At 72.3% G+C, this 12,341-nt stretch overlaps 3 protein-coding genes across 8 annotated transcripts; all 3 read left to right on the forward strand.

Annotated features, from left to right (window-relative positions):
- Positions 1–73: 73 nt before the first annotated feature.
- Positions 74–2,725, forward strand: CYSRT1 (cysteine rich tail 1). 2 transcript variants are annotated; one of them, XM_070059670.1, is made up of 2 exons: positions 74–1,839; positions 2,126–2,725. In XM_070059670.1, exon 2 carries the CDS (start codon positions 2,134–2,136, stop codon positions 2,566–2,568), a length of 435 nt encoding a protein of 144 aa, XP_069915771.1. In that variant the 5' UTR covers positions 74–1,839; positions 2,126–2,133; the 3' UTR covers positions 2,569–2,725. The 2 variants fall into 2 exon arrangements, with proteins under 2 accessions (XP_069915771.1, XP_069915769.1); XM_070059668.1 differs by having other exon boundaries at positions 80–1,741.
- A 1,710-nt stretch (positions 2,726–4,435) lies between these two features.
- On the forward strand, positions 4,436–4,882 carry RNF224 (ring finger protein 224). The gene has a single exon (XM_051838914.2). It carries the CDS (start codon positions 4,436–4,438, stop codon positions 4,880–4,882), a length of 447 nt encoding a protein of 148 aa, XP_051694874.2.
- Positions 4,883–4,887: 5 nt separating this feature from the next.
- On the forward strand, positions 4,888–10,615 carry SLC34A3 (solute carrier family 34 member 3). 5 transcript variants are annotated; one of them, XM_051838891.2, is made up of 13 exons: positions 4,888–6,739; positions 6,862–6,961; positions 7,075–7,164; positions 7,467–7,595; positions 7,675–7,818; positions 7,889–8,000; positions 8,086–8,281; positions 8,393–8,467; positions 8,571–8,631; positions 8,718–8,885; positions 8,957–9,073; positions 9,143–9,267; positions 10,063–10,615. In XM_051838891.2, the coding sequence occupies exons 1-13, from the start codon at positions 6,497–6,499 to the stop codon at positions 10,513–10,515; spliced, it is 2,013 nt and encodes a 670-aa protein (XP_051694851.1). In that variant the 5' UTR covers positions 4,888–6,496; the 3' UTR covers positions 10,516–10,615. The 5 variants fall into 5 exon arrangements, with proteins under 5 accessions (XP_051694851.1, XP_051694853.1, XP_051694850.1 ...); XM_051838893.2 differs by having other exon boundaries at positions 4,888–6,173; positions 6,602–6,739; positions 8,086–8,467; XM_051838890.2 differs by having other exon boundaries at positions 8,086–8,467.
- Positions 10,616–12,341: the final 1,726 nt, after the last annotated feature.

A 12,341-nucleotide genomic window follows, 5' to 3' on the forward strand; every position in this document is an offset into this window, starting at 1 on the left:
GCGGCGGCGGCGGCGCGGGGACCGCAGTGCGCGCGGCGCCCGCCCGCGCCCGCAGCGCCACCCCCCGTCTGGGGACCCGCGCGGGGTCCGCGGGGCGGGGCCAGCCTCTCGCCGCCCCTCCAGTCGCTCCGGGCCTGAGCCCGCCCCCGCGTCGCCCCCGGTAGGCCCTGGGGTCGCCCCCTCCTGCGCTCACGTGGCGAAGCCTCGGCGCCCGCGCTGCCAGGGGCGCAGGGGGACGGCTCTAGGCCCGCTCGCATCCGCCGTGCGTGCTGCGGGAGGGAGGCCGCTGCGCCTCCGCGGCCATCGCCCGAGCCCCTGGCGGGCTCCAAGGCGACGGTGTGGTGGCCGGGAGGTGGGCAGCAGCGTGGGCGGCCCGCCGCAGGGTGGCGTGCGAGTCTGCGGTAGCCCACAGCTGTGGGGCCGCCGGGCGCCCACGTGCCGGGTCCCGCGCTGCGCGGGGGGCACGCAGGTTCGGGGCAGGGCAGGGCGCGAGACCAGCCGATTGCGGGAACGCGCGCCCTGGGCGCAAAGCCCCGGGGGTACGGTGTCGGGGAGTCGGCCGCACAGGCTGGAGGGCGTCCCTGGCCCACAGGGCACGGCGTGGCCGCCCTGGGGCCTCGGGCCAGGGTCTGGGCAGCTTTACTGATGTGAGGTGCACAGGGGAGAAGGAGCTCGGTGGCGGCCTGCGGCCGGGGCAGCCTCGCCCGGAACAGGCCTCGGGCCCACACCTGCCGCGCGCTCTGCGCGTGGAGCCACCGAGTCGCGCGGCCGCGCACCTGCCGGCACCAGCCGCAGGCCCCGCCCCGCGCCTCGAAGCCCCGCCCCCTCCGGCGCGAGGCCCCGCCCAGGCTGGGGCGCACCAGCCTCGCGGTTCCGAGCCGAATCCGTCCGACCCGGGTCTTCCGGGCAGCCCTGGAACGCGGAGGTTTCTGGGGAATAAAGGTTCCGCCGGCGGCCCGTGCCTGAAATGCGCGTGCGCCAGGTTGGGAGGCGGAGTCTGAGGCTGCCCGGGGGTGGGGCTTCCAGGGTCTGCCCCCGAGGGGCTCCGAGTACCTTGGCCCCGCGTGCTGACTGCAGCGGGCACCCGGCCTGCGGCTCGTGTCCAGCTTGGGCCCGCCCTCCTGGTACTGCTCGCGGGCGCCGACGTCCGGAGGTGCAGGGTCCGGGCCGGCTCCGTCCGGGGGCGCTCGCGCGTGGGGCGGCCCCGAGTGCCTCCCGCGCTGTCACACACCCCCTCTCACGGCGCCCCTGGCCGGGCTGGCACCATGGGGTGGGCGCGCAGCCCCCCGAGCCCGCCGGCGCAGGGCAGCCCCGGTCCCGCACGGGAGCCGACGGCGTGGCCCGCATCCCGAACTCTGAGGTTTATCGACGGCGGTGTGCGGGTCGCACAAGAAGCCACGCGCCTCCTCCCGCGCCGGCCCGGCGGGTCGCCATCCCCGCCCCTGCGCGCGGCGCGGGCCTGACCCACCTCCGGGCTGGGGCCGGGCGGCAGGTGCCCTGGAGGGCCCGGGGCAAGCCCTGGATGCCTCGCGCCTGAGTCACCCCCGGTCAGCCGTGCCCTTGGAGCTGCCGCCCACCTGAGTGAGGGGTGGGCCTCGGAGACCGGGGGAACCCCTTCTGGCCCGCCCCGCGGCCCCGCCCTGCCCCAGCAGGGAAAAGGCGGCTGCCAGTCACAACAGTCACAGGCACTGGGACCAGGAGCCGCGAAGACCGAGGTCAGCCGGCCACCCTGCCAGCGCCGGTGAGTGCTCGGCCCGCGGCCCTGGCTGGGTCTCACAGCTGCCCCCGGGCTGGGCCCGCGCACTGCCGTCTCCGTGGGCAGGTGGGGTTGGGGGGCAGGTGAGTGCCCCCGGGCTGGGCCTTGCACACTGCAGTCTCCGTGGGCAGGTGGGGTTGGGGGGGCAGGTGAGTGGCCCCGGGCTGGGCCTTGCACACTGCAGTCTCCGTGGGCAGGTGGGGTTGGGGGGCAGGTGAGTGGCCCCGGGCTGGGCCCGCGCATTGCCGTCTCCGTGGGCGGGGGGCATGGGCAAAGCAGGCCTTGCCTAGTCGGCGCGTTCCTGGGCCATGGCTGGCAGGCAGCCTTGCCCTTCCCTGAGGCCCCGTCTGTGTCTGTCCACCCCTGCAGCCTGGGCCATGGACCCCCACGAGATGGTTGTGAAGAACCCGTTCGCCCACATCAGCATCCCCCGGGCCCACCTGCGGCCGGCCCTGGGGCAGCAGCTGGAGGCCGCGCCCTGCTCGACATCCTCAGTGACACAGCCACTGCCCGAGGGGCCCTGTGCCCCCCGGCCGGCCAGCCCTCTGCAGCACCCCCAGACTCTGGGGCCCAAGGGGGCCCAAGGGGCCAAGGGGACCCCGGGGGTGGCCCTCGGCCAGAGCCAGCAGGCTTGGCAGCAGCCCAGCAACCCCTATGGCCCCGGGCAGCGCCCGGCGGGACTGACCTATGCTGGCCTGCCCCCCGTGGGGCGTGGCGACGACATCGCCCACCACTGCTGCTGCTGCCCCTGCTGCTCCTGCTGCCACTGCCCCCGCTTCTGCCGCTGCCACAGCTGCTGCGTCGTCTCCTAGCCCAGACCCCGAGGATGGCCGCTCCCCGCTCGCCAGGACGCCTGCCCGTCGGGAAGGCTGGCAGCTCGGCCGGTCCCTTGGTGTGGAGTCCCGGGCACTCGGGGACACCTGAGGCCACCTCCTCGGAGGCCCAGACAATAAAGCAGGGTGCGCGCTGTCCGGTGGCTCCTGTCCTCTGTTGCTGGCCTGGGGGGTGGGGGGCAGGAAGGACGACAGCACTGCCCCGCCCCCGCAGCCCTGTAATAGTCTCCTGGCCTCCGTGGAACGTTCTAGGGACAGGAAAGCCACTGCCCCCGTGACAGTGTGTGGGCCCGGGGCTGCAGGGGGTGGGAGTGTGTCCGTGGGCCTGGCTGGGCCTGGCCTGGGTTGGAGCTGCCGCCCGCACTCCCAGGCCAGGGATGCGACCCAGGCCGGGTCCGACGGCAGGAAGAGGTGGTGGCAGGTTTCGGGGAGGCACAGCTGAGGGCTGAACCCTGCCCGCCCGTGAGTCACCTCCCAGTCTCAGCCAGGGTGTTTTTCTGGTTTCCCATGAAACATCTAATTCCTGCACACCCTGGGCCGTGCTGCTGGCCGGCTGACCTGTCCCCTGAGGACGGAGCAGCCCGGAAGACCAGGAAGGGCAGGGCTGGGAGGCTGCAGCCATGGGTGCTACAGAGGCCCCGGCCAGCCGGGCTGCGCCTGGCTCTGCACCAGGGAACGTGCCTGCCGGGAAGACCCGGATGCCGGAACGGGGAGTGAGCCGCGGGGCCGGCTCTGGGAATGCCTTGGTTTCACGGAGGCGGGAGCTGAGCCGGCCTCGCTGGACGGACGGGTCCTCCTGCTGAGCCGCCCTCTGCTCTCAGCAGGGCAGGGCTGGAGTGTGGCATGCGGAGGTCACTGTCCTGACTGCACGGGACTGCCTGTGCCAGGCTCCCTGTTCCTTCTCCCCCGCCCCCCAGTGGGTGATGACCCCACCCAGGCCAGTCCCGGAACCTGCCTGACCAGTCCTGGGGCAGACGGCCAAGGGGTGGCTCCTGGCCAGGAGGGGCCTCCAGGCCCCTGGCTTCCAGCAGGGCTGCGGGGCGCAAGTTCCGACCGCATCCCCTGGAACCCGTGCTCCCCGGGCTGGCCGTTAGGTTGCAGCTGCGCAGGCAGCCAGCTGGAGGTGCCCTCTGGCGGGGGCCTCTGGCGTCGTCGGCAACGCCTGGCACCTCTGAGAGCTTTGGGGTGGCCGCGTTTGGGGGGGGGGTCTCACACGGAGCTGGAGCGCCACCTGGGGGCCTGTGGCCGATGGAAACAGCACAGGCCGCGCCAGGCGGGGACCCAGGACCGACAAGCACATGGGGAGGAGCGGAAGCCCTGGAGGCTCTGAGCTGGAGGTGGAGGGCAGGCTTCCTGGAGGCGGTGGCCCAGGAGCTGGGGACTGAGAACACCGCGGGAGAGCCCTGAGGTTGGGGGGGGGTGAGTGCAGGGCCGGGCCTGGTGGGGGTTGGGCAGGGAGAGCTGGTCCAGTTAGCAGAGGGGCCCTTATCTCCTGCAGGGCGGGAGGTGCCTCCAGATCCAGTTGCAAGGCTTTGTGGCTGAAAGGGGAGCCCACCCCACCCGCCCGCATGCCCACAGCCGCTGCCTGCTTCCCTGCTGACTCCCCCGTGCCGGTAACGCGAGCCAGGAGAGAGCCCTGGGCCCCCACCCCTCCTCCAGCTCCGGCTGGGCACAGCCACCTGGCGGAGCGCATGCAGGTAAGACTGGGGTTCAGGCGGGCTGGAGGGGCCCCGAGAGGCGCACCCTGCGGCCCCCACCACCCTGGCTCCCCCGGCTCCACCACGGCTGGGCTCCCGCTCTCCCGGGTGGACACTCTGGGCGATGTGGGCTGCGTTCCTCCCCCAGGATGCTGCAGCCCCAGGGCCCCCGAGCCTCAGAGGAGGGGCCAACCCCCAGGCCGCGGCGGAATGAGTGCATCGTCTGTTACTCGGCCTACGACCTCTCAGGGCACCTGCCCCGCCGCCTCTACTGCGGCCACACCTTCTGCCAGGCGTGCGTGCGGCGGCTGGACACGCCGGCCCAGGAGCAGCGCTGGATCCCCTGCCCCCAGTGCCGCCAGAGCACGCCCATGCCCCGCGGAGGGGCGGCCATGCTGGACCTCGACCTGGCCGCCTTCCTGGCCGTGAAGGCCGAGCGGGAGCCCTCGAGGGTGGAGCCACAGCCCCCCACGCCTCTCAAGGGTGGCACAGCTGTCACACAACAGCCGGCCGGGCTCCGCCCCTCCTGGGGCCCCCGGCCCAGACGCTGCTGCTGCTCCTGCTGCTGGGACCCCCCGGGCAACCCCGAGGTCTGAGCTGTGGCCATTCCCACCTGGCGGAGGACATGCTGCCCAGGGCAGGGCTCACGTGGAACCACCCTGTGCACGGCACCCCGGGCACAGCCCCCTGTGGACGCCCTGGGCTGCCAACAGGTCTGGGCTGTCGAGCCTTGAGACCCCACAAGAAGCGCCTCCTCCCCTCCCCGCTAGAACCCCAGACCCCCAAGCTGTCCTGTGTGTGGCCCAGGGACATGGCCATCAGGGTTGCCTGCAGACTGGCTCAGGCCTGGACTTCACTCAGGACAGACAGGGTCCCAGGTGCAGGACCAGGGCCAGGCCACGCCGTCCCCACTCCCATAAAGCATCGGCAAGCAGTGGGCAGGGAGGCCTGGCCAGGCCACCAACGTCAGCCCTGACCTGCCGGCTGCCCCGTGCGGTGCACCCACTCAGCCGTGTTCCCTGGGCTCCCACCGTGCAGGCGCCGTCCCCTGCACACACAGAGGCACCAGGGAGAGGGCCGGGGGCAGGCCGGACTCCGAGGCCCCGGAGGGTCGGGATCTGCTGCGGCCTCGCTGCTCAGCCGAGCTGGGAGCCGGCCCCTGCTCCCGGCACCTGCCAGCCGCCACCACTCAGACGCTTCAGAGCGGCCGGCACCGCCGGGCCCCATCCCCTCGGGAAAGAGCTGCCCCGGGAGCCCCGGGCAGTGGGGAGTGGGACGGGCGGGGAGGGAAGGGAATCTGCTGAACAGACACTCGGGAACCCCCCCTCCGGGCCAAAGTCCCCCCGTGTCCAGTGAGGGGCTGGCAGTGGGCAGCGCGGGGTGATGTGGAGGCCGGGCCTGTGGGGGAGGGGCTGGCCCGAGGGGGCATCCCACCAGCTACGGGCGGTCAGGGCTCGGCTGGGAGCAGCGTGCAGGGGGGAGGCAGGGGCTGGGGGTCGGGGGCTCTACCCCCTTCCCTCTGCAGCCACTGGCCTTCGAGGCGCCCTGCCCATCCTGCCCTGCCCAGAGCCCAGCTGTGAACTCGACGCCCTCCCTGCTGGGCTGCCCGCCCACCGGCCCCCAGGTCGCATGCCCGCCTACCCCATGGTGCCCTTGGTTGGCCCATGGCCCACTCCCAGGAGAACACTCACTCCAGGAGGGTTGGGTTGGGGGCTTCGCGCTCCTTGCCCTGGGGCGCTGGGTCCAGGCAGGGTGCCCCCCGGGAGCTTCAGCTGCTGGGTAAACATTAATGGGGCTCGGCCGGCAGGTCATGTGCGCACCCAGGCTCTCTGACCTGCGGCTGCTGCGCCGTCAGCTCCCCACAGGGGCCCCCGACCACCCACACAGGTAGGAACTCCTAGAACCAGGGGTGGGGGAGGTCCAGGGCCACTGACACAACCCAAATGACCTCCAGGCCTGGAGCTTGGGTCCTATCGTGCGTGTCGGGGACACCTGGACAAGAGAGAGCAGCCGGGGGCAGGCAGGAGCGGGGGTGCCCCAGAGGACCCCAGGCCCAGCAGGCAGTCGGGGTGGACGGATCAGATGGACAGCTCCGAGCCCGGGAGCTGAGGAGGCAGAAGCTGCCGGGAGATGAGTCTTGAAGTGGGGTGGGGGCGCCCAAGCCGCTTCCTCTGCTCCTTGCCCTGTGGGGGGGCCCTCATCCAGTGGCGATGGCGCCATGTGGAATTGGATGCCAGCGTCGAAGCCGGGACTGTCGTAGCGTCCCCGACATCACGCGGTGGGACAAGTCCCCAGTGCCCTGCACCCTCGTCCAGCCAGACCCGCAAGGAAGACAGGAGCCAGGGCCCTCGACTCTGTCCTTGAGGCTGCCTGGGGCCTGCCCGCCTGCAGCCGGAGATCACTGTGGCCACCCTCCTGTGGACGGAGGTGGGGGGACACAGAGGCCTGCAGGGGTGAGGAAGGAGAGCGGAGGCCTATGTCTCGGGTCTGGGGGTGCCGGGGGCCCTGAATTCAGCCTCCTTGGTGCCACAGGCACAGCCAAAGGGGCGCCCCACACCTGCCCTCCTGCCCACAGATCTGCCCCAGACCCATGCCGGCCTCCCTCACTGGTGGCCAGGCTGCCCACCGCCCTCCGAACATGGCTGACCTGGCGGACCAGGGTCTAAGAAATGCAGGTACCAGGCCCCCTGCCCACCCTGGGGCTCCACCCAGCTATACCCAGCGTCCTTTCCTGCTGTCACTCACCGCAAGCCCTCTGGCCTCAGCCCTCCTGACCCCCACCCCGCAGGGCCCTCCAGTTCTGTCCTGGTCTTGGAAGAGGTGGGCACAGACCCCTGGGCACTGCCTCAGCTGAAGGACACTGGCCAGTCCTGGAAAGGTAGGCCCGGGGGTGTGGGGGCAGCAGGCGGGCAGGCCTCGGGAACCCACCGTGCAGGCCGGCTGCCTGCCAGCTGCCCGCTCCGTCCTGCCGCAGGGCAGCTCTGGGAGCCCCGGGGCTGTGGGCTCGGCCACTCTGCAGAGGAACGGGGTGGGGGGCTCTGTGCCTCGGGTTACAGAGAGGAGGAAGTGGGACCCCGCCAGTGGGAGATGGGGCGGGGTGCTCGGCCGTGCCCTCCCAGGGGGCGGGGGAGGAGGGGCCCGGAGCGGCCGGCAGAGGACAGCCCCGGCCTGTGTTTGCAGAGCTCAGTGTGGCCGGCAGGCTCGGCCGCCTGGCCGGCAGCTTCCTCAAAGCCGGGGGCCTCCTGGGCTGCCTCTACTTCTTCATCTGCTCCCTGGACATCCTGAGCTCCGCCTTCCAGCTGCTGGGCAGTGAGTGACGGGCGCCTCCGGGGCCGGGGCGGGCGGGCAGCCCTCTGCAGCCGGCACCTTCCCCCCCACCCCGGTGCAGGCAGAGTGGCTGGGGACGCCTTCAAGGACAACGTGGTGCTGTCCAGCCCCGTGGCCGGACTGGTCCTGGGCGTTCTGGTCACGGTGCTTGTGCAGAGTTCCAGCACGTCTTCGTCCATCGTGGTCAGCATGGTGGCCTCCAAGCGTGAGTGCTGGGGCCTGGCCGGGCGGCGGGCGGCTGGGGTGGCGGGCAGCTGACGTGGGGGCCCCCGCAGTGCTGTCCGTGCAGGCGTCCGTGCCCATCATCATGGGTGTCAACGTGGGCACCGCCGTCACCAGCACGCTGGTCTCCATCGCGCAGGTGGGCCACCGGGACGAGTTCCGCAGGTGAGTCGGGGGCCGGAGGAGGGCAGGTTGGGGCCGCCAGGGCCGGCACGCCGCGGCCACCTCCCCACGCCCTGCGTGGCCACAGGGCCTTTGGCGGCTCGGCCGTGCACGGCATCTTCAACTGGCTCACGGTGCTGGTGCTGCTGCCACTGGAGCGGGCGACGGCCGCCCTGCAGAGGCTCAGCGAGCTGGCCCTGGGCGCCGCCAGCCTGCGGCCCGGCGGGCGGGCGCCCGACATCCTCAAGGTGCTCACCAAGCCGCTCACACACCTGGTCGTGCAGGTGAGCAGGGGAGGGCACGCCGGGCAGGGCTGGGCCGGGCCGATCCCTTGGGCATCTGAGCCCTTGGCGAGCCTGGAGGGAGCGACCAGCACACAACCCCCCCTCCCCCAGCTGGACGCCGACGTGCTCACTGGCGGCACCAACAGCAGCCTCATTAAGCGATGGTGCGGCTCCGGCAGGGAGACGGTGAGGTGGCCCTGACCCCTGACCCCTGACCCGCTGAGTCGCCCTTGACCTCCAGCTGCCCAGTGAGCCTGTCCTGAGTCCTCCCTGCTCCCCCCCGCCACAGGCTCAGGGGAACAGCGAGTTTGAGCAGCGGAATCAAACAGTGCCGGCGGACAAGCTGCCCTGTGAGGCCCGCGCCAGCCCCGCCCCCCGGCCCCGGGCCGCCGCGCCCGCAGCCGCTCTCTGCTGACCACCGTGCCCCTGCCCCCAGGCCACCACCTGTTCGTGGGAGCGGGGCTCACGGACCTGGCCGCGGGCTGCATCCTGCTGGCCGGCTCCCTGCTCCTGCTCTGCACCTGCCTGCTCCTCCTGGTGAAGCTGCTGAACTCGGCGCTGCGCGGCCGCGTGGCCGGCGCCGTGAGGACCGCCATCAACGCCGGTGGGCCGGGCGCCGGGCGGGGGCTGGGGAGCGGCCGCTGGCCGACGGCACTGACCCCGCCCCGCCCCCAGATTTCCCCTTCCCCTTCGGCTGGGTCAGCGGCTACTTGGCCATCCTGGTGGGCGCCGGCCTGACCTTCCTGCTACAGAGCAGCAGCATCTTCACGGCGGCCATCGTGCCTCTCATAGGTGAGCGGGGTGGGCGGGGCCTCGGGCAGGGGTTCCGCCTGGGCCCGGTGGTGACCCCTGCTCTCCCAGGGGTCGGGGTGATCAGCCTGGACCGCGCGTACCCCCTCTTCCTGGGCTCCAACATCGGCACCACGACCACGGCCCTTCTGGCCGCCCTGGCCAGCCCCGCCGACATGCTGCTGCCTTCCGTGCAGGTACTGCCCCTCCTCACTGGGACACTGGCCTGGGGGCTCCTGAGTACCCCCCGCACCCAGGGCAGTCGTGCGGCCTGCCCTGGGGCCACTGGCCAAGCTCCCCTGGACTCCTGGTTGCCTGCCACAGCCGGCAGCCCTGCTCCCCCGGACCCACAGACCCGCAGCACCCAACACTTGTCACTTCCGGGACGTTCCGCAGCGTGGGGTCCCCAGGCCACCCGCTCTTCCCCCGGCACCCTGTTCCTGCACAGTGTGCTCTTCGGGTGCGCCCCGGGGGCCTGCCCCAGCCTGGGGGCCCCCGAGTGCCTCTACGCCACACCTGCAGGATGTGTCTCCCCGCTCCTCTCTCCACAACACCCAGTGTCCACTGCCCTGGCTCTAGATGCCCTCTGCCTGGGTGCCTGGACGGGCCACGCTGGGCTGCTGCTGCCTGGCCCTGCCCGCCTCCCCTGGCCTCCTTGCCTCTGCCCCCTCACTCCGCCCAGCCCAGGGCCTGCTGCACCCACAGGAGTTGAGGTGGCCAAGCACCCAGCCACTGCGCACAGGCACAGCCAGGCCAGTCCAGGGGTGGACAGGTTCCCTCGATGGCCTTGGTGACATGGTGACCGCCCCTGCCCACGTGTGCATGGCAGAGCCGTGGCGTGGGAGGGACGTGCCCACCCCTCGCCAGGGTCCTCCCTCTCGCGTGGCCTGTCTGGGCTGCTGGGCAGACCCCGGTCAAGGCCAGGGGCCTTGTCTGCAGGGGGCTGGGCAGGGGGCCTGGAGCGCCAGGCTGCTGACTCCCCCCCCCCCCAGGTGGCCCTCATCCACTTCTTCTTCAACCTGGCGGGCATACTGCTGTGGTACACACTGCCCGTCCTGCGGCTGCCCGTGCCGCTGGCCAAGCGCTTCGGAGACCTGACTGCCCGCTACCGCTGGGTGGCCATCGCCTACCTCCTGCTCACCTTCCTGCTGCTTCCCCTGCTGGCCTTCGGGCTCTCCCTGGCTGGGGCCACGGCGCTGGCCGCCGTAGGGGGGCCCCTGGTGGGGCTGCTGCTCCTTGCCGGCCTGGTCTGCGTCCTGCAGCGGCACCGGCCCGCCTGGCTGCCCGGCCGCCTGCGCTCCTGGGCCTGGCTCCCCCTCTGGCTGCGTTCCCTGGAGCCCTGGGACCACCTGGTGACCCGCTGCTGCCCCTGCAGCCTCCCTCAGAGCACCAGAGAGGCCCACGGCTGCGGGGACCCTGAGGTCCTGGCCTCCCAGCGGTTGTGAGGGGTGGGGCCTCCGGTGCGGGATGGGGGCCGGGTCTGCACAGTATCAGATGTGAGTGGCCTGCCCGGCTCCGCTGCGAATAAACGAGGCCCTCACTGTGGTGGGCGCGTGGTCTTTACCGCCAGGGGGCACTGGCCGGGGAGGGCTCCGGGGTCCCACTGCGAGGGGAGGTGCTGCCTCCTGGCGGACATTCAGGGGTCCCCAGGCCAGCTCAGCGGGGCTGCGGGGGCCCGGATGGCGGTGAGCACCCACTGTTTGCCTGGCTCCCTCCCCGTTTTGCCAGTCCACCCAGGAACTTGGTCCCCAGCTGGGAGTGGGGGAGCCAGGTGCCAGATGGTGAGGCCAGGCCAAGAGACCCCCCTCACGTGGGGGTGCCCCGCGGAGGGTGCTCGGGGGCAGGGCTGGGCCCTGGGGGCTCTCGTGCTCACTGCCCAGCCTGCAAGGCTCCTCTGGTTCCTGCACAGGAAGGCCTCTGCCGGCCAGCGGGAACCGGACACCTCCAGGCCGGGGCTGCCCACAACACCAGCCCCGCCTCCCCGGGAGAGGAAGCTCAGATGGTCCCAGAGTTCTCATGCCTCCCCCCTTGCAAGCCCTGTTAGGGACCAGCGGTGGGCCGTGAGATGCGGCCTGGGGGAGCCCCAAGGCCGTTTCTGGCCACAGTCCTGTCCTCCTCCTCCCACACCTCCAGTCCCCAGCGGTCAGCTCTGGTGACTCCGGGACGCTGCCCCGCCCCCGCCTCCGGGCGCCCTCTGAGGTCCCTGAGGAGGTGCTGGGGCCGCCTGGCTTCCGGGGGCGGGGGTGGATTGCCCCACGCACCTGTCCTCCGGGGCAGGTGAGGTCTCCCACAAAGGCTGACCACAAGGGCCTTTGAGGCTGCCAGCGACTGTCTGGCTGCTGCCCCTGGCTGAGGGTAATGCATCCTCCGCTGGGACATGACCACTGGCAAAGGCGGCCTCCCACGTGGGCACCTGCAGGAGGGCCGGCGCCTGCCTGGCCACCGACTCCAGGCCCGGAGGTGGGGGGTACCTGCAGGGCCTCTCCCCCCGCCCGGTGCAGAGCTGCTGCTGTATTGAGAGGCCGACGTGCGCGTGGCCTGCGTCACCTGCAAGACGGGGGCTGCCACACTGACCTCGCAGCCCCTGCGCGCTGGTCACAGCAGCAGGGAGGGGGTCTCCGGTCACCCCAAGTGTGGCTGGGCTGGGGAGGCGCTGACAAGTTGGACGAGGGCCAGAGACCTGAGCTTCCCCGTGCGTGAGGGCCTGCCTGTGGACTGCATGGGCAGCGGAGCCACCCTGGAGGACGCCCGCACTGCGCACGCGCCCAGGCAGGCAGGCTCCAGACCCCAGGGACCGGGCCGTGTCAGCGTGGGCAGCAGGAGCCGGGCCAGCCTTGCGGGCTGCTCTGGGCACAGTGGAGCTGCCGACTCACGGTCCCCGCAGCACGGAGAACGCCCCCTCGGGGCGCCCCCCGCTAGGAACAAGCAAGTGCTGCCCCCCGACCGACGCCGGGAGAACAGGACCCGGATGGGCCCCGCGCCCACGGCGGTGACCGCGTCCAGCGCAGCCCGGAGCGCGCGGATCACCCTTAGAGACGTTACCAAAACACAACGCGAATGTGCGCCAAGGTGCAGCCGTGTGCGCAACCGTCTTTCAACACAAGTCAAGCCGGAAGCTGGTGCGCAGGGCAGGAGAGCCCACCCCGTGTCCATGCAGCCCTGCGCCCCGGGCGACCGGCGCACGGCCAGTGCGGTCTCCACAACACAGCGCGCGGCGGGGGCGGCGGTCCAGACCCCGCCCCTGGACGCGGCCACTGCGGCACCGGGGGGA

The sequence above is a fragment of the Oryctolagus cuniculus genome, chromosome 1, assembly GCF_964237555.1.
Source record: "Oryctolagus cuniculus chromosome 1, mOryCun1.1, whole genome shotgun sequence".
Classification (NCBI taxonomy): domain Eukaryota; kingdom Metazoa; phylum Chordata; class Mammalia; order Lagomorpha; family Leporidae; genus Oryctolagus; species Oryctolagus cuniculus.

What these genes read in the sequence shown, in the direction of transcription:
- RNF224 (XM_051838914.2), top strand. Translation starts at nt 4,436, where the DNA reads ATGCTGCAGCCCCAGGGCCCCCGAGCCTCAGAGGAGGGGCCAACCCCC.
- CYSRT1 (XM_070059670.1), top strand. Translation starts at nt 2,134, where the DNA reads ATGGACCCCCACGAGATGGTTGTGAAGAACCCGTTCGCCCACATCAGC.
- SLC34A3 (XM_051838890.2), top strand. Translation starts at nt 6,497, where the DNA reads ATGGCGCCATGTGGAATTGGATGCCAGCGTCGAAGCCGGGACTGTCGT. An exon ending in CACTGGCCAGTCCTGGAAAG is followed by an intron (nt 7,165 to 7,466) that starts GTAGGCCCGGGG and finishes CTGTGTTTGCAG; the next exon opens with AGCTCAGTGTGGCCGGCAGG. An exon ending in GCCGGCGGACAAGCTGCCCT is followed by an intron (nt 8,632 to 8,717) that starts GTGAGGCCCGCG and finishes CCCTGCCCCCAG; the next exon opens with GCCACCACCTGTTCGTGGGA.